Below are 25,092 nucleotides of genomic sequence, written 5' to 3'. Positions count from 1 at the left end.
AAGTGAGGCCTGCAGTTCTTTAGATGTTAGTCTAGGTTCTTTTGTGACCTCCTGGATGAGTTATCGATACGCTCTTTGGTGAGCCAGCCATTCCTAGGAAGATTCACCACTGTTCCAAGTTTTCTCCATTTGTAGATAATGGCTCTCACTGCATGGGTGTGTCTAGTGAAATTGAACCCAATTATCAGTTAAATTTGGTTAATTGGTTGATTTAGTAAATAACGGGGCTTTTTTCCACTTAGGGCCAGGTAGGGTTGGATAGCTTTTTTCCTTCAATAAATGAAAGCATCATTTAAAACTGCATTTTGTTTTTACTCAGGTTATCCTTGGCTAATATTAAAATATTAAAATGATCTGCAACAAGTGTGATATATATATATATATATGTGTGTGTGGGGGGGGGGTATTTGTCTTTCATTTTCTTTCTCCCTCTCTCACACAGACACATACAAAAGGGATAGACAAACACACCACAAGTCATAATAGGTATAAATTGTGATGCTTTTGACATCTAGCTGACTGCCATAGCATGAGCAGAATTACAATGTCTGACTGGAACAGACTATCCTTCAATGACTGCACAAAGTAACAAATCCATCGCTCTAACTTAGCGTGAGGCTTAGTATATGAGGTCTTGGGATGTTACAGGTGTTGGCAGAAGGACCATCTGTAAGATATGAGCTGAACGTGAGTGGACAAGGTGGGAGGTCCGCTCAGCACAGAGGAGAGTCTGCTGCAGCAGCATTGTGTATTCATCCGACACAGTCAGCTGAACCACAGCAAGACAGCCTCATACAGGAGAGACCTCCTAAGGCTGCCCACCGCGGAGCAGGAAGCTTCACTCCAGGCAACCACACCTGGTGTAGACGTCCTCTTCCAACAGCTACATCAGCAGACTTTTTTTGGGGATAAGCACTATCTCTCATTCCAGACCAGTACCTCCTTCCAACACACATTCACATCCAAATCCAATACACACACTTCTCGCTCAATCAGACCTTTGTGCCGTATTACAAAACTCCCTTTGATACACACATATACACATACTAACATTTTGCAAGAATTAATTTAATAATGTGTGTGTGTGTGTGTTTTATTCTTTAGTAGTCTATATGCCTCTGGTGTTAAATGTTCATTGAATACAAATATGCTTTACATCAGTAATTCAGACCAGGTATTGGACAGAAGCCTGTAGCATCCCCATAAAAACCTGTCAGTGCAGAGGAACAGAGCAATAATGCAGTGTGTTGATATCTCAAACAGCAGGGACACTACACATACAGATAGACTAGACAAGCTGCTGACTTAAGGAACAATAGCTTGTATTGAACCACTATAAATGCATACTGGTTTCTAAAAACAGGTCACAAAATGGAGTCAGAATGAAATAACTTACTTAATTTCACTTAAACCTTCATGAATGCTTTTACATTCTCAATGAATATCATTTCAGTGAATATCAATAGCACAGAAACCATATCAAAAGAGATACACGAGGGAGTTCAGAAAGACAGAAATTCATTTTAACTAATAAAAAAGCTACAACAGTAGAGAGACAGAAAGAAACAAAAAGGAGAGAGAGCGAGAGAAGCAGAGATACCAAAGAGGCGGTGAACACTGAGGAAATGACAAGTCATCCAGCTGTGCACTCTGTACTATTATTGGTATTTTTAGATGAAGATATCAGGAGTGCTTTTCAGTTCAACAGACACTAAACAGACTGAGAAGAAAATGGATGAGCAACAAAGAGTCAGAGAGACGGAACAAGAACACAACTATTTGTTTATCCCCATCCCTGTGTTTATCAGCTCGTTAACTTTAATTTTAGCACCCTAATTAGATACATATTTAGACATTACTGTAAAAAATCATAGAATGCATGATAGTGCGGTTGAAAGCTCTTTTGTTTTTCATGTAGTTATAATAGCTTGCACTGTTTAAATAATCATCACTGTACCATACTCTAAACTCTGATAACTTGGTTATGAAATTCATCTAATTCTGTTTTTCAAGGGGGTTTATGCAACATTTCATGTAATGAGAGGCAACATAACTGACAACAAAACAATATTCCAGGGCTAAAAATGTGAAATGAACAATTGTTGACTGAGGCAAATAAAGTGGAGCTGATCAGCTTCAGGATGGTGTAACTATTACTGATTAATGGGAATTGTTAGAGTGCTTTTATACACCAGAGCACAATCAACTATCACATTTTTCCTAATGGGAGACAGAGGTGCTCTGAAATCACTTATTATTGAAATGTTATTCATCAAAATGTGTGTGTTTTTCATTAAATTTATGACTTTGACCTATTTGTTTCACGTTTGCTGTGAACGCCTGGATTTTGGGGAAAAATATTTTGAGTGAGCTATGTGCACAGAATTTCTGTGTCAATCATCAGCTCACTGCATCCAGATGAAAAGAGGCAACTTGTGATTGTGACTGATAGTTCGTCAGAATAGAGTTATTCCTATTTCAGGATTGCTTTGGGCTCCAGGCAATCTGAGAGCTGGGAAATGAGCATATGTCAAGCTCAATATTACTTTTTTGCACCGCAGAAAAGGGAGCATACATCTCATTAAATTCACCCAGAAGTGTCACCAGTGTACCTTTCTTCAATAAGCATTTGTCTTTCCAGGTAAATTCTGGAATAAAATAACTGAAAAGAGGTCAGATATATAGATATTATTTCATAACATGCTGAGAGACAGAGAGAGAGAGAGAGAGAGAAAGAGAATTTAAGACTTATATTTCCCTGTATCACTCATTTTCAGTCACTCTCCACAATCACACAGAAAAAAAAAAAATCAAATTTGATTTCAACAACATTTAAATATGAGTTGGTAAGAATAAGCTCTTATAATTGTAATAACTGAATCTGTAACTGTAGGAAGGTCATTTTTATGAGTCTTAAAGAACTTACCTGAGGTGTTTCAACTGTTATTTATTTAGCAGAAAAAAAAGATTTAAGGGAATATGTTCAATATGAGGCAATGTCTAGACACAGACAGTCAGCTACGGTGCATGCCTCACACACACACACACACACACGCACAAACATGAACACCAGATTGCGTCTGGTTGAGCATCTCTCTTTCCTCCTACATACCAGTCGGCTTGGCACACTGGCATCAGGCACCCACTGGCACTTCCCTGCTCTCAACATCCATCTCCTTCACGCCTGGCATCCCAGCCCCTCTAAGCTCCTCACAGCCCTGCTTGACGGACATCACACAGAAAACTACATTTTACTACTACTTACAGTTAGAAGCATTGGTCGTTGCAGAGATCTCTCTCTCTCTATCCTTATGCATGTGTGAATGGTTCAGTGTGTGTATTTAAGTTAAATGATGGTCTTGTATCACAGGTCACCATTCAGTGTTCAGAGAGCACCAAGAAGAGGATTTCAAACATTTAACACTACTCTCACAGTTCCCTAGTGGTTTAATGTTCATTTTGAGTGATGGAAGAGGTCCTGCTTTCTTTTGCATATTTGTTCGTGACAGTGTGTCAGTGAGAGAATTTTAATTCAATAATTACAGATCATGATTGTTCAAATTTGAAAAGCAACATGTCCCCATAATTAGTTTTTGACGTAGTCAAATAAGAAATGAGGTCAATATCTTCTATTCTCATGTGTTTCTTGAATGCTGAGTAAATATCAGCTCTACCTCCTACAGGAATTTCTGTCTGCATCTCGCTGGAAGCTGATCTGAGATTTTCCCCAGTGAACTAAGCACTGGCACAGCATTACTTAATCCCTGCAGCTGTTTTTCTTTAAAGTCCAACATTTAAAAAGAAAAGTGTTGTTGATATGTTGTTGAACAATAATAAAAGCAAATGAGAGCATTTGGGTGCTTGATTTATCATAGACAGTTTTAAGTTTTATCACACTGTTATAGAGAACAACACAATTATCAGTTGCCACACAAGAAAGCACAAGACATACATATTTTAAATACATTCAGCTGAGAGCAGATCTTCTAATCCAGTCACAACTTTAAGCTTCAGGACTTCAAACGTCAAATCAAGCCCTTGACCAGTGAAGCATAATTCCTTTCCACTGGCAGGAAGGAAAGAGATGACTAATATTACATACAGACACACACACACACACACACACACACACACTTTTCTTGTTTCCAGATGATACACACTAGAGTCCTAGAGTTCCGGTATCTAACTTATAACCAGAAAAGAGAGATGATGAAAGAGAGAGATGAAATCCTTTGATCTGTAGCTGACTGGTACTTATAGCATTTAGAAACTAAAAAGGAAAAAGTGACCAAAAAACAACCACTGGAGAGTAATTAAAAAAAACAAGAAAAACAAATTTGAACTATGGATATTCAAGACAACATTCTGAACTGTGGTTATGCCTTTCTACTGTTAGGATTAACCACTAATTACACTGGTGTAAAAATATTACAAGAAATGTAAATTCTTTCCTTTTAGAACCAGTACCTAAATCAAATATCCATAATATCTACCTGAAGCTCACTCGTGAATGTGCTACACTAACAAAAAAAAAATTGCAGGAGGAAAAAATGACAGCAGGAAACAATTAATGGTGAGTTTGTCGAATTTGTTGTCTGATATTTCTTTTTTGGCACAAAGAATTTCCCAAGTCTGTCATCCAAGGAACGCGGGACTGCCCTTTGAAGCGAGTTTCTCTCCCGTCTTCTCCTGCACTCCTGTCATACGCAGTAAACCCACTCTATTTATGCTCTCCCTCTTTCTTCTCCTCGCTCTTCTTGTGAATTCCGCTCCACTCCCAAAGGAACCGCCTGCATCTGTCAAGCACCTTCCATTTTATTTTTTTATCGATACGGAGGGCTTCTTCCACAACGAGCTCTGAAAAAACAAGGGAAGATCTGTATTCTCAAAGGAACGGTGTAGTCAGGGTGCTATTTCTTTGTTCTTTTAGGGAGTGTCAATGAAGACAGAGGACCTGGGGGACTTTGAGGAGCTAGGCAGCAGTATGATCACATAAACATACATTCAGAGACCTACTGGCTACTCATGGACTGCCATTTGTTTAACGACTCAACGATAAATTATCAAGCAAACGTTAAATTTAAGCAGGTTCTAAAAACAAATGAGTATTGAATCCACTTAGAATGAGGCAGTACAGTAAGACAAGGATCATAAATTAATTTATCCTATTAGACACACGCATGGTGATTACATCTTCTTTTTTGCCTGAACTTAAAGAGATCTTTCTGCAGCTGTTCTTGGTAAACACTGATCCTCAGTTACGGCCAGACTGCTTCTGCTTGATGCCAGCCCGTCTGCCACCGAAGATCCCATAGCAAAAGCCAGGTTAGTTGTTCCACACTCCTGAGCCCATGACATGGGGATGCTGGCTTCTGTGTTAGCAGTGTGGCTCAGTGTGCAAGATCCATGTACTAAGCTGCTTCAGGGTGGATGCTTGTTAAGAATATGCTGCCTGGTTCTCAGAGCCTTGGCAAAACTGAAGTCTGTTGTCTATCCCATAGTCCCCGCTGACCGTCACTTCTCCGGGGACTGCCGCGGTAATGACATGGCTAATTGAAATGGTAGTGTGATGCGAGATGTTAAGTATTTTATAGTCAAGAAAAATACTAGAGAGAACAACAGTGTAATCTGATGTAAACCGCCAGAGACTGTAAAGAGCTAACAGGTAAAGTCACACTGAAGATGTGTTACATCTGTACGGCAGAATGGAGAGCAGAGCATTAGGTTTAAACAGATTTTTACACATTTTTCCATTTCCTATTGTGTTTGCCTGTCCGACAGAACAGTGAATTTGCTGATGGTTTAAGACTCAGCGAAAGCGATACTTTATTTTATCCCCAGACTGAAGGCACAATACGGCCGTCACTTAACGAGACACAAAACAAATGCAGGTGTCTGTAAAAGGCCTGCGCACGGTGGCTGCTCTCCAGGATTGAAGAGCAGTATCTCAGCTCCTATCATTATTCAGCTGTACAAGCAAAATGCCACTTTGAATTCAAGTTATTACACTATTACTCATGTCCTCTGATAACTCTGCCAACTTCAGTCTGAGCTAAAACTTCTAACGTCTTCTGTGTAGGTCAATAATAACACAGGAATGCGTGGCAAAAACAACTAGTGTTTTAGTGACTCTGGGGAGGGAAAAAGAAGAAGGGACGAGATGAAAAGGAATTTAATAGGCCCAGTAGTGTGAACTTTAAAGTACGTTCTTATACTCTGTGTTAATGTTGATATTGGTAAAATACTTCAAACACACAATATTTAGACAAATTCACTTTTGGAGTTTAAATATCAAAAAAGAAAAAAAAAATCTACAAAATAATAAACAAAAAAAAGAGGTCTTGTCGAATCATTAAGACCGTTATTATGGATCTCTTAAATACTGATTTTCATAACATTATGGACATAGCACACATAATTTATCACTGTGATCACAGTGATCATCTTTTTCAGTCCCTCTTTATGAAACTAAAGTTACACTCATTACAATGCAACAGACAAATAAGTATTGTTTACGGTAAGTTTTAAGTATATATTCCGATTCCTACCCGCAAGTACGTCAACATTTTCAAAAGATCCTTAATAAAGCCTTATTCATCTACACAAAAACACAGTGTTACAGTCTACCTGAGCACTCATATATAAAAACCCACGGCAGAGTGAGGTCTCACTGAGCCACATAAAGAGCACTTCACTGCGGTGGAACACAAAGAGACTACACAGAACACACATACACATTCTGACAGAAGAGACAAATCATTAAGACTGAAACCTTCAGCTGCAGAACAATGGAGGTTTAATGATCAAGACTAAATGAATAGACAAGATCAAAGCTTTGCACAATCTCCTGCACTCGAAAAACCTGTGTCAGTGACTCAGTACAAACTGACTCTTGCTTTGCTGACAAACTAAAGATGTTCACTGCCTAAACACAAACAAAAAGTCCACTTTCAAAGACAGAAATCTCAACACAATTTGTTTTATGAATATGAGCGGGGAAAGGTAACAGGTAATAAATAAAAGACTTTTACTGGATGACTGTGTCCAGATAAAAAGCTTATGGTCGTTTCTGTGCGTCAGCAGACCTCACCTGTCATATTGTGGACTTATGCCATGACAAGCCTTGTACTGGTTTATTATTTCATTATAATGAGCGTCCACGCTGAAAGTTGGCAGGCAAACAGATTTTTTTTTTTCTAATTACTCATTTCCAGGATCTGACTGTTTTTGATTAAGCAGGAGGCACACGGGGGGGGGGAAACACAGAGGGTGGGATGAAGAGACCTTCTGTTGGGTTTGAAATGTACGCTGCTTGGTGGGTGAATGGAATTTTATAACCGAGAGCTTCTGATTTTTGTTTGCTCTCCTAATTTTAATCCATTTTTTTTTTATAGATCCCTGATGGTTACTGACGGGGCCTTTCTGACCTAAATTGAAATGGTTGGTGTTTTGACTCATATATATACACAGGGCTGTGGCATACTGAGCTCAGCGGTTCACAGCGTGCCATTGGTAGATATGAAGCCACTGTTGGCCTCTATCAAACAATGCCCTTGATTCCATCCATCCATCCATTTTCTCCCGCTTATCCGGGACCGGGTCGCGGTGGCAGCAGGCTGAGGAGGGTCTACTTTCTACTGTTAGGATTAACCACTAATTACACTGTAGCTTGATTCATGGCTATTAAATAATCAGATGCTTTAGAAAAATAATCAGCGGCAAAAAATGTGCAATGAGTGATGTTTTGAAAAGGAAACACATCTGTGAGCTGCTTCTTCTCCGTGCCACTGGATAAACAGCTTACTGAAGGTAAGAACACACGAGGTATTTCATGCTCTGTCTCTCAACCTCTCTCTTTTCCATCATGTGGTGTTTTTGTCTTTTGTCCTTAATCCTGTGCAGTCTGTTCTTTAGTGCTTGCGTAGAGACATCATTGCTTTGCAGCAGAGATCTGCATGTCTCTCTGTGCAATTACACCTCCTCCCTGGCCTTAGCACCTCACGCCTCCTCCTCCTCCTCCTCCTCCTCCTCTGTAGCAGGCCTGGTGAGGGGAGGGGGGGTTTCAATTCCACCCCGCCCTTCTTATCGCTCAACAGTTCACTGCAAAGACACAATTAACGGTGAAAGGTTGGGAAGTTTGAAGGAAATGCTAAGACTTGTTGCTGTAACGCTCTAATTGTGAGCACGCTTGTGATAGGAAAGGCTCAGAGCTTCAGTCACGGAGTCTGACTCATGACTCTGAACCGATTTTCCTCTTTGCTGTTACCTTTCTGAAGAAGCTGGTTAAAGCAGTACGATAAAAAATAAAAATAAAAAAAACCCACACAGAGACTGCCAGCCAGTTTCTGTGTAGCCTCTTTAAGTCGGCGGAAAGACCAGAAGAGTAAGGATGGAGAAATGGAATAAGGCAGCGTGTGGATGTTGGTACAAGGCCATGGTATGGATATCAGAGCAGATCCAGTGACAGACTGTTAATCACGGCTCAAATAATCCCCCCACCTGTTTGTCACTGCACTGTAGTCATGTCAGACAACTCTCTTTTAGCAGTCCTTAGAAAATCAAACGATGGATTCAGATGACAGAAGTGATAGAGGTGGCAATAAACAAGACAAAACAATTAAAAGCCATATTTGTTGAAGAGCTGCTTTAGTGCTTCCATGAAGATATTTATTCGTTTTCAAATAACTTTATCATGCCTAATTAGTGACACTTAATTGAATGAGAGCTGACACAGATGAAGAGATAATAAGATTCAAAGTCAAAACGGATCTATGCACAATGCTAATGTGAACTGAATAGTGTCAATTAAAAATATTAACTGCTCCTCTGATAAAACGATTGCCGTAACAAATCGCCGACCTTTGCAATAGTTGGCACCAAAAACAAAGTGCAAAGTTTTTGTTTAAGTGACAAAATGACATCTACTAAATTCATGGTCTGGTTATGCAAGCAAAGGCAACAAGGACGATTCAAGAGCGCTCTCTGACAAGTAGACGACTGAAAAAAAATATAAGTCAAACTGTTCTCTAGACAATGAAAACAGTTTCGTAATCCTACGGGGGCCTGTTAAAACTCTGAGCAGACAGTCCCAGGGCTGATGCTATGTAAACAATGTAAATAAAATGAGCGGCAGTGAGTCAGGTAGGATCTGCCTCATTATTTGCGCAATTTAATCTTCCCTGATTTATGTTAACACTGATGAGTCATGACATGAGTCTGGCAAAGGCACTCGTGGAGTTCTGTACACAACAAGGAACAACACCACCACAAAAAACAAGAATTACCAGAGTTACCGTGCTGCACCAAAAACCCAAATTTTTTTTCATTTTTTTGAAGTTTCAAGTTCCCACTTATTCGGTTTCCTAATGTTTCGTACAAATTTGGAACGAAAACCTGCAATAATTTGTTAAAAGGCCGTCAGGAAGACAGGGTTATGGGAACAAATGTCTGGACAATTATTTCGATCCGGTTCAATTCAATACTGCTTTGCTGGTGGCGCCGTCACTGTCATGACGACTATTCATCATCGTAGAGGACTTCATCTATGTGGATATCGTTGTCATCCACAGGAACCTCCTGGCATATCTGCTCTTTGAAGGCGAGAGCAATGGTGTAGGGTTTGCCTTTGGGGTGTGTCATGCAGCGCTCCAGGTAGGAATCGTAGAAGCCCTTCCCTCGACCCAGACGATTTCCGTTTCTGTCAAAGCCCAGACCCGGCATGAGGATGAGGTCTAGACCTCCTACAGGGGAGCAGGATGAAAAGAAGAGGTTACTCACAGAGAGGTCAGCATGCCATATGAGTAAAGTCTCCATCAAATGAGAAGAAAGTGTCTGCATTCAGAAACCTTTAAAAACACACGCACACACTCCCCAAAATAATACCCAATTATTGAAAGCCTTTAGTGTTAACAGTATTAAGTCCTATAATAGTGTGCTGTATCAGAATATTTTCATGGCCACACCTGCATCACACTCAGTAATCCCCCATGTGGCTGATCACAATATGACATCAGCTGATATTTTGGACGGCGAGATACTATTGGCAAACACTTTTTGTGTACTGATGGACTCTTACAAAACACGCAGGTAAATCATTACCTGACATCGTTTGAGATGAATTTTAACTAACATTAGATCACGCTCAACTCAAATCAACTCCACTTTCGGAATTACACGTAGATCAGGCACTAGCCGAAATTTCATAGACACACATCAAATATTTATAAAAGGACCAAGACCCTCTAATAATCAGTACTAAGGTGATCAAGAGAGAGGTCCTTAAGCAACTATTCAATATTTTATGAGCTCACTGTTTTAATAAGCTTGTTTTTGACATTCATTAATAATTGATGATCACTGGGCAGTAACATTTTTCAAAATGATGTATGTATTAAGGCTGTAAAAGCCTTTGGCTAGTCTTATCTATTCTGAAATGCACGGACAAAATTATATAGTGCATATTATCAATTATTAAATATATTAATTTTACACACACAAAACCAAAAAAACACAAAGGCTCTTCTAATACTCCAAACTGACTGGAATAGACATGCATTTCTCTCTTTTCCCTCTCATTGTTGTAAAAAGACAAAATAAAAACTGGCAGGAAGAAGGTCTGCTTTCTCTTTTTATCTCCCAGAAAGAGATAAAACTTCATACTCAGATTTGAATGCGAATACACCTAGACATTTTAAATTCTTCTTCAATAATTTTATCTAGTTTTGTTATCTTATACAAAGTATCACGGGGCATCTTTAAGCCATAAAGCTTAGAAAATATTTATGGGCCTAAGCACTTTCCTTTCATTAATGACTACTTAAATCTGAGTCAACATTCCTTTCACCATTTCAAAGCTGATGTTACCTTTCTCTCTATATATATTTGTCTGTCTATTCTGCTCTCTCCTCTCTCGTGTTATTGGCTAAAAAAGGGAGGAAATGCCTTGAAGTCAGAGTTGAACTCAGCAGGGCAGCAATCCCAGCAGGTACAAGTGTGAAACCTATTGAGGACAGACTTTCTTCCACTATAACGGCAACTTACACTGAAAACTGACTCTTTGGGAAGTTTTTCACTTTCACTGATCCAAAGCTCACTGACGTTTGCTTGCAGAAAGAAGAACATCATAAGTGTTGACAAATATCTGCGGTCATTTTGGACACATTTCAAGCCCAAACAATATTCATAATGAAAATGATTAACCTCATGATACACATGCATTGATTCTTACAACAATGTTTGAACACTTCTGTGGAACAGGTTCAGCTGATTTACTTCACACCAAATCCAAACTCTGTGTCTGCTGTACATCATCATTACTATTTTGCTGACATTTTAGCTCAAACTATTCAGTTTAAAACACTTAAAACTCTTAGGCAGATCTCATGAACTGGCAATATTTACACACACCGTTGCCAACATAGGAGAGTGATTAAATTACCCCACGCTCAACGCTAGTTTTATCATACAGTGGGAAGGGGCAGCACATTAAAATGGAGGGCCGTGGGTTCAATACTCAGCTACACTGCTTCACAGGGATCACAAAATATGATTCTATTAGAGGTAGTGGAGCAGAATAATGAAATGGATTTCTTTGTTTATGAGAACAGCTGACCTTAAAGAAGGTGCATTAGCAGAGGACAGTAATTGGAGGATCAAATGTTGTTTCTTTTTTACAAATCCCTCAGCTTTATACCAAGTCAGCCGTTATGAACATATTACGTCTATCTTACCGTTTGGTGTAAAACAGATATATTCCTACATATGTGCATAAGCACGCAACATACACGATCCTTTCATCTCAGCACCTGGGCTCTTTACCATGCTCTCTTAACGGAGAGGGTAGATCTAACAGGGTAGGTAGATTTAAGTATAAACACTTCCCTTGGAGAGAGTCAGCGAGACATCAAGGTGACTATCACACCCAGCAGGGGTAAAAAGATTGAAACACTTCCTTTCCCTGTGGTGGTTGGCGAAGACAAAACATTGACACTGCTGTGTGCCTTTGAAGCACCACTCTGTCTGACTATTTCTCTGACTATTACACTGTCTGGCCCAAAAACCACTTGACTCTTGTAATGTCCCGAGCAACTAACATTAAAGTGATGAAAACAGCGAAAAAGTGGCCAGTCAGTGATTGGTCAGCATGACCTGTACACCTCATACTGCAGCACAGCACTATAGAGCACTAAAAGCTGATTCACCGACCTGAACAGGTTTGCTCACTGTTAAGTAACCTTCTGGATGTGCCTAAGCGCAAATTCACTTCAAACAAAAGCCTGATTTCATGTGTTGTCGATAAGTCTAAATGTTAAACACTCTAATATTAGTGAAGGCTTAAACTGTCAAAACATTTGTATATGTCACCTTCAGAATGCAAAAAGGTGATGTAAAGTCTTCTGGAAATGTTTTACCTTGAGTGTGGACCACTGATCGCAAAGTTTGTGTAAAATCTGGTAGAGACAAACATTCTAACAGACACTCTAAACTTAGTGGTTTAATGCATGTTTCAATACTGTAACCGTGAAGCTGGAACATTTTGTATACTTGATGAAAACAGTTCTAAAGACTCTTTATTCGACCCTTTAATAAAGGATGCTAATCATAGAGCGCCATCTTCTGGGCATATTCATAAAACAGACAATTCTCCCTTCTATTCCAATGCAGGAGACCTCTTGTCACTATCTTACCATAAACTAACAAACATGCTTATGCACTCGTCTGAACATTTTTACATTTAACATCTATGTGTTATGTGTTGGCAAGTACAGTCCCGTAAAATACCAAATTTTTCATATATCTTTAGGTCCAAAACAAATTAGGTAAAAGTGCATGAAGTGCATACAGGTGTTTCCTTTCATCTAATATATCTCTGCACGGTCCCTGGAAAAAAAAAAAAAGACCTGCTCCTGATACACAGTCTGGGTTTTTCAGTACTACTTCTGCCTGAGACTCTGTTTTTCCCTCTCTGGTGTCTGTTGTTTTTTAAAAACTCTTATCAAAGGACTGACCCGTAGCCAAGGCTTCCTCTCTATCAGTGTCGTTGTCCCCAGGTTGGCGAATGTTCCAGGAGGTCAGAGGAAGCGTGCTCATGTCTTCAGGGCTGGTCAGTCTCAGCATGTCCATATGATTGCTGTTTGTCAGGTATTTGGGGATGAAACACACCTTGCCCCTTTTAAACATGTCCTCAATAATAACCTCTGTGCGGACTTCATCATGCATGCTGAGAAACACTGCAATGCGCTGACTGCTCTGGTATCTGGGGTGTTTAAACAACTGAAACAGAGAATAAGAACAACATCAGTTTTAGGAGTTGAAACCGCAGAAGAGTATGTTATATTACACTGCACTGCAAACTAGGCTTACATTATTTTCTACCATATATCTCTGCCTACATACCGATCTATTTACAGTTAGTTTCGTTAATGTCTGCTACAGTCACAAAAATAATTACAAATTATGCCTCAGTTGAATGCAAACTCATACTTCGTCTTTTTTAATGAATCTGGCATTGAGTCACTGGTCAGTCAGCTTTATTTCTCTGAAAAAGCACGAGCGCCAGTCTCAAATAAAACAGGTAATGCAAGGAATGGTACGTGTCATTTTTTACGAAAAGAACCATATGCTCTTTAACTTGACACAAAGCAGCATTCCTTCCAACATGTCAACCTGACCAGCAATCAAAACATTATTTGAACTTAATACAAGTAGTCCCCCTCGCATTTACCTTTTGCGAAACGACATGTGACTGACGAAGTTTCTCATGGTCACTCAGTAAAGCGACTCGCTTTTTTATTTCTTTTCTCAGGGCTTGCTTAGCAGCACGCAAAGCAGCCATATTCATGACGTGAAATCCGTGGATCTTGGCTGGTCTGTCACCAGGTCGTAATGTGTTTTAACCAGTATAGACTGGAAAGAACACTAATTCTAAACAGCCAATGCTAACACAACAGTTTCTAATCATTTACCAGAGCGATATCTTTTTCTCCTATGAGAAAACTGCCCTGCGCGGTTAATATGCTGAGAAGGTGTGTTCAATCTGTGGAGCGGACAACACTTTTGAATCGGCGTCACTGCAATGACAGCCGAACGGAATTCTCCAAATTGTATCTGTCAGCAACACTTAGACACTATGAGGAAGACTGACAATTTTGCAAGACATGAATATCCAAGACAGTTTCGTCTTTTTCTTCAATGAATGTTGGTTGCCCGTGCAGCTCGTGGTATGCGTTGTCGCCATCAAGCGGACGGGAGTGTAGAGCGGAGACTGTGAACCTTTACCCCCTTGTTCCATTGTATTCACTGTCTACAAGCCCCTGTGTCATGTTTTCAAATCAGTGGTAATGCATAATGGTTTTAATCCGCTAGGTTTATTCTATTATGACCTAAACAGAGACAAGCATGACTTTCTCCCTCATACTTCTTCCCACCATGTTTTCTAGCATAACATCTTTCCAAATTGTATGTGGATATCACTTTTTATGCTCTTTATCTCATATCTCTTGTCATTTATCGTAAATATAACAGCCTTATGTTTATGTTTGTTAATTTAAGAGCCTGTTCAGCAAGAATATCAGCTGCCCATTGGCTGAAAGCCATGAGTGGGAGATCAGGACCTGACACACCTCCAGAATGATATTTTGCCTATATGTGGACACAGGAGACTTGAAGCTAGCTAGTGCTGCATATGTGTCTGAACACAAAACTACCTGCTCAGGACACATCTCCTCTACCCACAACAGAGCAAGCAGAACAGCAATCAGCTCTGTTGAATATACTGATAGAGGAATGACCCTCTGCCTGGCCTGAAATTCTGGAGCGTGCACATCAGTCTCAGTGCATTCACTCACAAGGTCTGTGCAAGCACTGCATTCACCATAATATTATCCTCTGATGTACTGCGTAACCACCAATATCTCTGCTTGGCCAAAGTTTGTTTAGTAACTCTAAATCAACTACAGGCTGGGGAAACAACCATTAAGGACTGAGAGATACAGTCACAGCCACTGAAAGACTACATTCTAATTTCAATACTTGTTAGTTTTCAACAATAATGTTATCAGTGCTTCTCTAATAAAGCCTTGGTGGGATGGCTAGCACTATGGCCACAGACCTTTAATCTACTCAAATGACATTGCCATACTCCTAACAATCTCACCTTCTGCACCTCTAAGATCTAGTCGATTCTTAATTTTTCCTTTGGTGAAACAGCTGATATGTGTGTATGCTGCTCAGAATCCAAATCCCCACCTATCTGCCTATTTCTCTGCCTCCTTCACTGACATCTAAAGGATTTTTTGTATAGTAAACATACAGCTTCTCTCTTTTTTTTTGTAATTTAAGTTTTTATTTTAAACATGGTACAGAACCGCTCATGTGGCATGACATACAGAACAGCGTTTCTCTCTTTTTTTACTATGTGTACCAGCAACAACATATAAAAATTTAGAAATGTCAATACCAACAAAAGAAAAAGTCTCTTCTGTTTCCCCTGGGGAAACTTGTACTTATCCTGACTATTGTAGTCCTGCCAAATAGGAAGTCTAGCAACCACTTATACATTGATCTACCCACCCCAATAATCAGCAGCCTCTTTTCCAGAGCATTTCAAGCCACTTTCCCAAATTAAAGAAAGCTGCTAACACAGTTTCTCTGTTAACCTGAGCTCTTCTGGTATCAAACTCTGTAATTAAAGGAGATATGCTAACCTATTCTTCACATTTTGTTTAACAGCAATATCAACATTAGTCTTTCCCCGGGAAAAAAAAAGTTGTTCCATCAATAGAAACAGCCTTTTTTCAGTTCAGCTAGTGACTAGTCAAACATATTTATGGCGCTATCAAAGTATCACCTTTTCCTTTTCACCATAGGATGATTTCTTAAAATCTCTTTCCCTGCATTATTCATTTTAAGTTGGCAGAACTGTACACTCTAACCAATGTTTCTACTTTTATTTTTGCCTTCTCTGTATCTGCAAAAGCTCCTCTGTTCAGTCCTTGTGCTGCATTGGGATTCCCCAGCTCCTCCTGATTCCTCCCATTTTTCTAATCATACCACATAGATCCCTTTAGTTTCTTTTTCAATGCCATCACAGTATGTTGTCCAATAGTCTTTATGCACTCTTCACGAAATAAGGTCTTTTGCTGCGTCTTTTGTATCCATTCTACACCAACTACATTCCCACTGTTCAAACAATCACGTTTAAATAATTTGTTTTCAGTGAAGTCCACATAACAAAGGATACTTCGTTGACTTCATGAACCCATTGTTTCTTTGTGCTAATGATCGCCTTTGTGGAGTGCTTAATTTTAAATGCAGACACACTAATCATATGCCTAACCCACGTCGAATATCATGCTCATTCTGATGTTCGTAAAATGAGGCACTAAAAAGAGCGAGAACATAACATATTTTGAGACTTTTAAGTGTTCCAACCCCTGATGCTCAAACTTGCCTTTTCAACAATGTCACAAAATTCCCCTGATTTCACGCACGTTAAGTCTGTTCACTTTCTGATTTAACATAACTTGAATTGGAAAATACTGCATGTAACAAATACTTATTTTATTCCACAGCGATACACCTTGCATGACGCGCACATGAAAGTGCATCTAGGGCAGCCAATGCATTGCGTCACAGACAAGATTACAGTGGGGGGTTGGAGTGAGAAAAAGTAACAAACAAGCTGTTTCTGGGTGGGGGAGGAAAATTGAGCTAGAGGAACAGCTACCACTTGTTGAAAGATCTTCCCTGACAGTGCGTGTTGGATAATATTGTTTTCTCTAAACAAATACTTGAAGCTTTAGAGAATACAGAAAGCTGTTCATCGAATCAACTGTGAGGGTGACACTGACAAGACGCAGGTTAAGGTAAATGAACTGGCTAGCTAGCTAACTTCCTAGCAAATGTTCGTCTGAGTTCGTAAAGTCTGTAGTCATTCGTCTAACTTGATGTTTAACGCGGCTATGTCTGATCGACCGCTCTCTAGACAACAAGTAGATATTTAATCAATAATAAAGCTGAAAGTGTATCTATATTTGAGAGTTTTACTGTTACACTCAGTAGCTAAACAGGAAACCCATTTGTAGTCGATCATTGTTTGGCAAGGGTTAACCAGACCGCTTTGGCTAGTTTACTCGAGATCTGTCGAGCACGTCTGGTTAACCAGTGACTATTACTTCAGTTGAGAAGCGGTTTAGTTACATATATGTATAGCCAGCGACGTAGTGTCGTCTGTTCAGCTGATATTCACCTTCAAGGATAATATCTATATATACCCGGGAGCAGTGGACGACTAGCTAGCTTGCAAGAGAACATTTATTCTCATCAGATTTTTGCGCTGATTGGTAACTCTTTGCTCTCTGACGCTGCACACTGAGCCACTGTAAACATAATCGCCCAAACCAGCAAGACTGTTCGGATCAAATGATTAGTGGTTGATCGTCGTTAATGTCCTCATTCACACTGGTGACGAAAACTTACTCATCTTTTGTGATCTCATATACATGTAGGAAGCCAAATTGATAGTTTATCATTCTTTACGTCTCAAGGCAAAGATTGACGTTGCATTTCCTCAATTGTGATCTATCAGTGGGCGTGTGTTCCTGAAAAACGACCAATGGCAACCAAGCAGGCGTCCACTTCGTGTAATCCATAACGATATTTTCTACCTTAAGAAGGGTCTGAAGATATTGGTGAACGGCCTAAAGAAGAGACTAGAGGGATTTGGAAGTATCATTTTGGTATGTTACATTGCGAATAGCAATACGAGCCCTCAGAATAACAGAGGCGATTTTGTAGCTGTTACTTACTGCAGTTTCCAGAGTGTAAAATTCGGCGAATGACTGAACAAAAGAACATTGTGAATCATGCATTGTGGTTAACAGTTTTCATGGATGCTCACCAGCTGATAATGCTCACATTCACGCTGGTGTGACTTCATAGCATTCCACGGAGCTAAATTATTATTAGGGCCCGCATTGTTGTTCACAGTGTTTACTTTCAGTGTCGCACACATTTACTAGTTGGATTAATGCTTTTGCAAGCTCCCAATGTCTCCTTTGCCTTTTTAAAAATCCTGTTCGTTTAGTGTTTGTTCGGATGATGTGAACAACGCCGCTTTTTGAACGTTTCCACCGTCGAAGTAGGAGGTCGAGTAGTTTCTAACTTTTAAACAATGTCTGTCTCAGCCACCCATTCCGAATCGTGTTTGAGATTTAATTCTCGTCAGTGCTGGAATATCCCTCCGGTAGTTTATGTGTGATATTACTGTTAGTTGTTCTGTGAACTGGAACTGAGTGCTTTGTAAATATGATGGCTAAGTGAAAATTTTAGGGAGCTCCATATGGGCTGTATTTGGTGTTCACTTGGTGTCGAAGTGTGCAGCAACACAGGTTATGATAAATAACTCGCTTGCATAATGTGATGATATCAAAAATAATAATAACAACAACTATGGGTTTCTCTTTACGTTAAGTACCGAGTTGACAAATAAGCTTAGTGATCTCTTTTACATATATATATATATATATATATATATATTGTGTGTGTGGGGGGGGGGGGCATTATTTGGAGACTATATGTGCAGGCATGTATTTTGAACCATAACCATGTGTAGCAGTGACATCATGTGAAAGTGGTTCTTTTTGTGCAAAATAGCTCATTGGTCATGTAGGACTTAAGACTACTTTGTTCAGACATAAACCCAAAGACTCAAGTCCATCAGTTACATATAGCCTACCCATGTAAGTGGTTTTAATGTAGCCCAGTTCAGAAGTCTGGAAACATCTGGATGGCCAATAACAAAGAATTAAGTCACATTTTCCATACATAAGATGAAGTTTGTAGTTTTAGATTTTTGTATTTGCTGGAACTGTTCAGCACACCTGACTGCTCTTGGAGTTGTGGAGTTTTAGTCTGTCTGGTTCAGCTTTTGAAATACAGTATAGACCTACTCTTTATGTCCACTTGAGGTCTGAGAGGAACATTTTGTGAGGGTTAGCCTGAGCCATGCTTTTGAAGAGTGATAGACTACTCTGTTCTTCACATGTTATGTAAATGACTAATGTGGGTGTAGATCTCGGTGTGTTTTAAACAATAAAACTATGATCATGGTGGTGTGCCCTGGAGTCAGCCCTACGCCCTTGCTGCATGGCTGATTTTAGTGCCATGGCATTGAGTTCACTATGAAACCCACAGTCACAGGGCAACCCATGTGAGTCCAACAGAGTGGTGAGGTCTTAAATATGCAGCTTTGCCAAATGCCCCATGTGTATGCTTTAATGTGTGTGCTTTAGTTTTATCTGATTATTTCCCCGTTTTGTTTTCATTGCGGGTTTGAGCGTGCCGTTATTCCAGATATTTCTTTTAATGTTCTCATCTCTTTCTGAGAATGAAGAGAATTATGCGTGAAGACTTGTTGTCATTTTGTTCTTGGCTCTGGTAAATGTCATCTTTTTCGTTATTTGTAATGAGCCAGTAGCAATGCATGGGTTCAGTTCTTCTCCAGTATCTCTGTTTTTTCTGATTCTCCACTTCATGACATCAGTTCACACCACTTACTAACACTTTGCATGTGGGTCTGATAAGAACTGTGCACATATAAAAATGTACCAGGATCATGTCATCAAAGTTCTTCTGAATGTTCCAGGACAAGTTCGTTTAAGTTATTTAACACCAACTCTTGAATTTGAAGAAAAACTAGTGCTCTGCATCGTGATCATATCAATTGTTTGACAGTCCATAGTGAAAGGGCTGAAATAGTAATGTTACAAAGCTGATATTCTATTAGCAAGCACTTGTCTTCAGGATAGTCTAGGCCAAGTTACACGTACATAGTATATAAATGTTGCAAACAGTTTGTGTAAAATCAGCATTTTTCTCATAACTGTTAACAATGGGCTGAATATGCAAAAGATTGATTGGTATCTCAGTTCCCTAAGATCATGTCACCACAAAACTGTGTTGCGAGGATGTTTTGCAAAAGTCTGGTCTCAATGTAGTAACACTTACTAAAATGACTGGTAAGACATTTAAATTGTAGGATTGTTTGGTGTACTGGGTAAAGCTCTGAGATTGAATATAGTAGCCTAGTCAGATTAATGGAGGATTAGTGTTTTGTGTGCTTAGATCAGTACTTAAAGCAGTGTTTTAAAATGCTAACAACAGGGGAGACTGGAGAACTCAGGCCATCCAGGATTGCCAATAGGTTCCCCATTTTAAAATGCCTTGCAGTATTTGCAAAAAGTTACACAACAAAAAGACCCACAATGGGACAAAAATGCTAGACATAAATATAGCCTATGCATACCATTTGTAACCTTTTTCTTTGTTGTCTCTTAAAGAGAAAATGTGTCTCTCTTTCATAAACTAGCACAGCACTTTGACTATGGCAAAGTAAATAATCTGGTTTGACAATATTATTATCATCATTGGCCAAAAGAATTACCATGGAAATTCTGTTTTGCCCGCTCTGCAGATAATTGTCCTGTGTAAATATCTGTTGCACTGTCTTAGATTGTGTAGTGGAGGTACTGGCTGTCAGGTCACAGCTCTGAACAGTCCTCTTTTAGCGATTGCTGTGTGTCTGTATAGGGCAACATTTGCCATTGAAATATCTGCCGTATGGGATATAATGGGCCTAGTTTTGACTTTATTTTATCATAAGCATAGATTCCAAGCCTTGGACACTTGTTGACATGTCCTTTTTGTTACCTTTTTTTTTCCTCTGGAAGATGTGCAGCAGGATTACTGATTATAGCAGGACATTGTATTTTGTCATAATGCCTTTATTAAATTCTCACTGTACATGACTTTGCATGTCAGGCATGGAAACAGTCATAACATGCCTGGATAGGCTTTTCATCTTTACTATTCTCATTATGACTGGTAGCATTAAATGATTGGAATTATTGTGTTATGATGCAACACAAAGTATTTGTAATGATTACATCATGGTTATATAATAAGTACTAATGTTTTATCGTCAGAGCTATATCCTCTAAGAAAGTTGGGCTTGGAGTTTGTGCTTTCAATAGTTTCCTCTTGCAAACAGCTTCTCTTTGTTCCTGTGAACAAGGCAAGATTGCAAAAATAAACACTCTCTCTCTCTCTCTCTCTCTCTCTCTCCCTCTCTCGCCTGTATTAGGAGGGACATGGCTCAGGAGACAAATCAAACTCAAGTGCCTCTGCTCTGTGCAACTGGCTGTGGCTTTTATGGGAATCCACGCACTAACGGCATGTGCTCAGTATGCTACAAGGACTTTTTACTGAGACAAAATAGCAATGACAGAGTTAACCCCATGGGTAAGTCAGAGACCATAGTGTATGGAGGGCATAGAGCTTATCTAGGCCATTACTTATATTTATTTGCTGGATTTTGGATTGAGATTAAGCAGATATCTGTTGACCCTTTGGAGGTTTACCATGTCAACTCTATGATTTTTAAGCCTTGAAAGTCTTGTTTTCACAGCTTTAAACACTACATTGTCTCTAACCAAAAATGGGAACAAGACACTCAGATGTTGCAGAACAGTGCTCTGTTTTAACAGATTTGACTGGTAAGAGTTTGCGCTGTCGTGAAGAGTTACCATGCTGCTGGTGTTGTGTGTTGCAGTAGCAGCGTCACCTGGAGTTAGTCATTGTGGAGACTCTCTCACCACACAGAGCTCCCAGAGTAGCAGTGTGGAAGCGCCCACAGCCACACCACTTGAAGAGAGCAGGTACTATTTCTTACCTTATTCAATAGCCATTCCTGCCAACACCACTCTGTCATTACCATGGTTCAGATCAGGACTGGCTTCTTTATCTGTGGGTGGGCGTGTAGGAGAAATTTTTAAAATGTTGAGAAATTTTTCAAGTGTTTCAACCATGTTAAAACCATATTATACTAACAGATTTTTTTTTTGCTGAATTTATAAGTTTGTAGCAGAATAGAAAGTGTTCTGTTGTAAGTATTGACAGTGTTCTGGCATTTAACATGATGTTGTTTCTTTCGGTTGCTTTCAGAGTCACTGTAATCGAGAGGCCTTCAACACAAGCTCCAGACTCACATGCTGAGGAGGTCACTTCCCTAGGGGCTAAGGCAGGCCTGAATACTGAAGTGCTAGGTATAGTTCTCTCTATAGGTATAGTTCATCACCCGCTGCACTGCTTTAGATCACTTCTATAGAGCAACTCCAACTGTTTCAAATGGCTCTCAGAGTTACACTACATACAAACAAAAGCAAGAGGCATCTGACAGTCACCGTGACATGCAGAGAGAACCAGTGTCTCACCATATGGAATAGAAATGGTAACCTTTAAGTGCAGCTGATGTTTTTTCTTTTGATGACATGTGATTGTTTACTTTGAGGCCCATCCAAGAAAAGCGCAAAGTTCAGCGAGGAGATTAATGAAACGTCAGAATCCTGTCAGCCAGTGAGCATTTGAGTGTATCGGGTGCTGTCAGAATGGTGTTTCGGTTGTTATTCTGGAGGTGATGTGTATTACAGAGAGAGTGTACCGGTCTCTCTAACTGCTCTGGTCCTGGGCAGTGATGGGTAGAATGTGAAATTTTGGCGAGGTGGCGTCCAAACGTTATAAAATGCCCACAACAATCCACGTGGCATTTTCCTCACAGAAACTAAAGATAGACACCTAATGTAATTTGAACGGTCCCTAATGAATTGAAATTTCCTTTCTTACAGTGCAGGGAAAATAAAATTACAGACAGGACAGAATTGAATGAAGTGAACCCCTTTGTTCTTTTATTAGGCCTACACTTTTTTTTTATTTCTGTTGTTTGTGGCAATGATCACACTTGTAGCAAGAATGGAACATTAGTTAAGCGGAAAGGTGAATAACAATAATACAATAAGAATAATAAACAAAGAGTTTCTGTAGCTCTTCTTGGCTGTTTAGAAGCGGCAAGGTGTAGCAAAACAGCAGCTAATACACAGGAAGGAAGTACCATCATCTTAAAATGACAGGGCCATCGGTAATGCCCAAAGCCCTTTAGTGAAGGGCAGCTAACGTTTCAGCAAGTGGATGGACGGAAGCTCTTGTTCAGTAATCTTCTTTAGACTGTGGGGCCTTGCTCTGTGTGGTGTGGTTACAAGATGTTAAAGCCAAGGGAAGGACTGTGGCAGTCTTGTTTAAAGAACACTTGCTAAAATATTTGCTTTGTTTAGGATGGAAATAAGAGAACAGATGAAAAATAAAGAAAATGGTTAGTACCTCTACATTTTATTCCTTGCAACAATGTTACTTTTATTACTCAAGAGACAAAACATATGATCCTGTTACGATAATGTACTGCCTTCACTTAGACCATTATACCAGCCTGCAAATACTGCACTTTTTCATTAAACAATTTGTAAAGATAGTGTTCATTTAATCATACTGATGATGGCAACAATACTGTTTCTTTTGCTCATTTTGGACCCGTGGTTTTATGAAAAAAAAGATAACAAAACCAACAAAATTTGCTGAAAATCTGTGTTAGAAGCTGCTACCAAAAGAGGCAAACCAAACAATGTCTATTCTCTTGGAGAAGAGGCACAATACCAATGTATGACTGTCTTTTTTTTTTTTTTTGTACGTTTCTCTATTATGCTGTTGTTATACTTAAGAGTTTAGCTTAACATTGTGAAACTCTCTGCAGCTCCAGGATCAGAAGACACCACTCAGTCCACCATAGATGAAAAGGACAAATCCACAGACCCTTCTAAACCCAGAAGGAACCGTTGTTTCACCTGCAGAAAGAAAGTTGGTCTCACTGGTATGCTAAAAGCACTGTTCTAACTCTAATGATTGTTTCATGGATGTGCCAGTGCTCTCCCAGTTCACTTGTTTTTAGAACCAGTTTAGAGATAACCTTTTGGTGCAGAATGTGACTCTCAGCTGTAGACTCCTCTTTCAGATGACAGGAACACTGTGAATACAAAGTGATGTTTGTTCTTTTCCCTGTTTTTTTATTTCTTGAATGAAAAAAAAGGACTATATTTGAAAACACCATTAACATTCATAATGCTTTGAATTCCAAGTTGACTGAATTGGGTGTATTGTGTCTTTTGAGCCAGCCTGAAAGTAGTCTCAATGAAACTTTCTTTGCACCTCGTGTGAAATGAACTTTTCTCCCTTTGTTTTGTAGGTTTTGACTGTAGATGTGGGAATGTGTTTTGTGGAATCCATCGATATTCTGACGTTCACAACTGCACTTTTGACTACAAGGCAGACGCTGCTGAGAAAATTAGAAAGGAAAACCCTGTTATTATTGGAGAGAAAATTCAGAAGATTTGAAGTGTCATACGATAATTGCAGCAGCTTGCAATGCAAATCAGCATTTATTTCTCCCTTTTTCCTTAAATTGAATTCACTCGTTTACCCTTTGAGCCCTGCAACCACCAATTACCAATAAATTATGCATGCCACCAAAAACATATTATTTTTGGAACTATGTTTGATATGTTTACCCTGAATTTCTTTACTTTTCTAAATGTGGTATGTAGAATGCTGCAAAAATACAAATTTATATAATTTTATTCTAATTTAATTTAGGTAACTTTTTAATCTAACCTGCTGGAAAGGCAGAGCTTTTCTGTTGTCCATTTGGTATGTTTCTTCCATCTTACTGTATGTTCCGTAGTCTCTTAAAATAATCAGATGTATGGCAGGTTTTCTTTTGCGTTAAGTAAATTTGTTGTGTTTCTGTGTGTGAGAGAGAATGAATGGATGGATGGATGGATGGATGGATGGATGGATGAATTACCAGTATGGACTTCCTTACTGGTTGTGATTTATCTGTGCTGTGGCTATGAGTATGATATGGGGTGATAGTGCTGTATTTATGTTATTCACTGTCTTTGATCTGAATAAAGTTGAAGCAGATTGAACACAATCTGAAAATGTGAGTAGAGTGGCCCCGTTTGGGGGGGAGGGGGAGTTACTGATTCTGGATATCTTGGAAGTCAAGCAAGAATTTCAACTACTTACGAATTTCAACTACTTTCAAGCATTATACATGTAATTTTACAAATAAGCAAATAAATTAACTGGTAATCTGAAATTCATATATCAAGAAATAAAACGATTGGCCAAACAATTTCGCTGAGTCAT

General features: G+C 39.3%; 2 protein-coding genes across 4 annotated transcripts; one reads left to right on the top strand and one right to left on the bottom strand.

Annotated features, from left to right (window-relative positions):
- Nucleotides 1-8,629: 8,629 nt before the first annotated feature.
- On the bottom strand, nucleotides 8,630-14,038 carry mthfs (5,10-methenyltetrahydrofolate synthetase (5-formyltetrahydrofolate cyclo-ligase)). The gene is made up of 3 exons (XM_030764900.1): nucleotides 13,724-14,038; nucleotides 13,008-13,272; nucleotides 8,630-9,740 (listed from the first exon to the last, which is right to left on the bottom strand). The coding sequence occupies exons 1-3, from the start codon at nucleotides 13,838-13,840 to the stop codon at nucleotides 9,517-9,519; spliced, it is 606 nt and encodes a 201-aa protein (XP_030620760.1). The 5' UTR covers nucleotides 13,841-14,038; the 3' UTR covers nucleotides 8,630-9,516.
- Nucleotides 14,039-16,664: 2,626 nt separating this feature from the next.
- On the top strand, nucleotides 16,665-24,882 carry zfand6 (zinc finger, AN1-type domain 6). Of its 3 annotated transcripts, none has more exons than XM_030764952.1 (6): nucleotides 16,665-16,865; nucleotides 21,143-21,300; nucleotides 21,614-21,716; nucleotides 22,003-22,121; nucleotides 23,639-23,755; nucleotides 24,128-24,882. In XM_030764952.1, the coding sequence occupies exons 2-6, from the start codon at nucleotides 21,150-21,152 to the stop codon at nucleotides 24,274-24,276; spliced, it is 639 nt and encodes a 212-aa protein (XP_030620812.1). In that variant the 5' UTR covers nucleotides 16,665-16,865; nucleotides 21,143-21,149; the 3' UTR covers nucleotides 24,277-24,882. The 3 variants fall into 3 exon arrangements, with proteins under 3 accessions (XP_030620812.1, XP_030620813.1, XP_030620811.1); XM_030764953.1 differs by having other exon boundaries at nucleotides 21,611-21,716; nucleotides 22,003-22,103; XM_030764951.1 differs by having other exon boundaries at nucleotides 21,611-21,716.
- The last annotated feature ends 210 nt before the right edge of the window (nucleotides 24,883-25,092 follow it).

Source organism: Chanos chanos, chromosome 2, assembly GCF_902362185.1.
Source record: "Chanos chanos chromosome 2, fChaCha1.1, whole genome shotgun sequence".
In the NCBI taxonomy this organism is placed as follows: Eukaryota; Metazoa; Chordata; class Actinopteri; order Gonorynchiformes; family Chanidae; genus Chanos; species Chanos chanos.
This window is presented reverse-complemented; position numbering and strand designations above follow the sequence as displayed.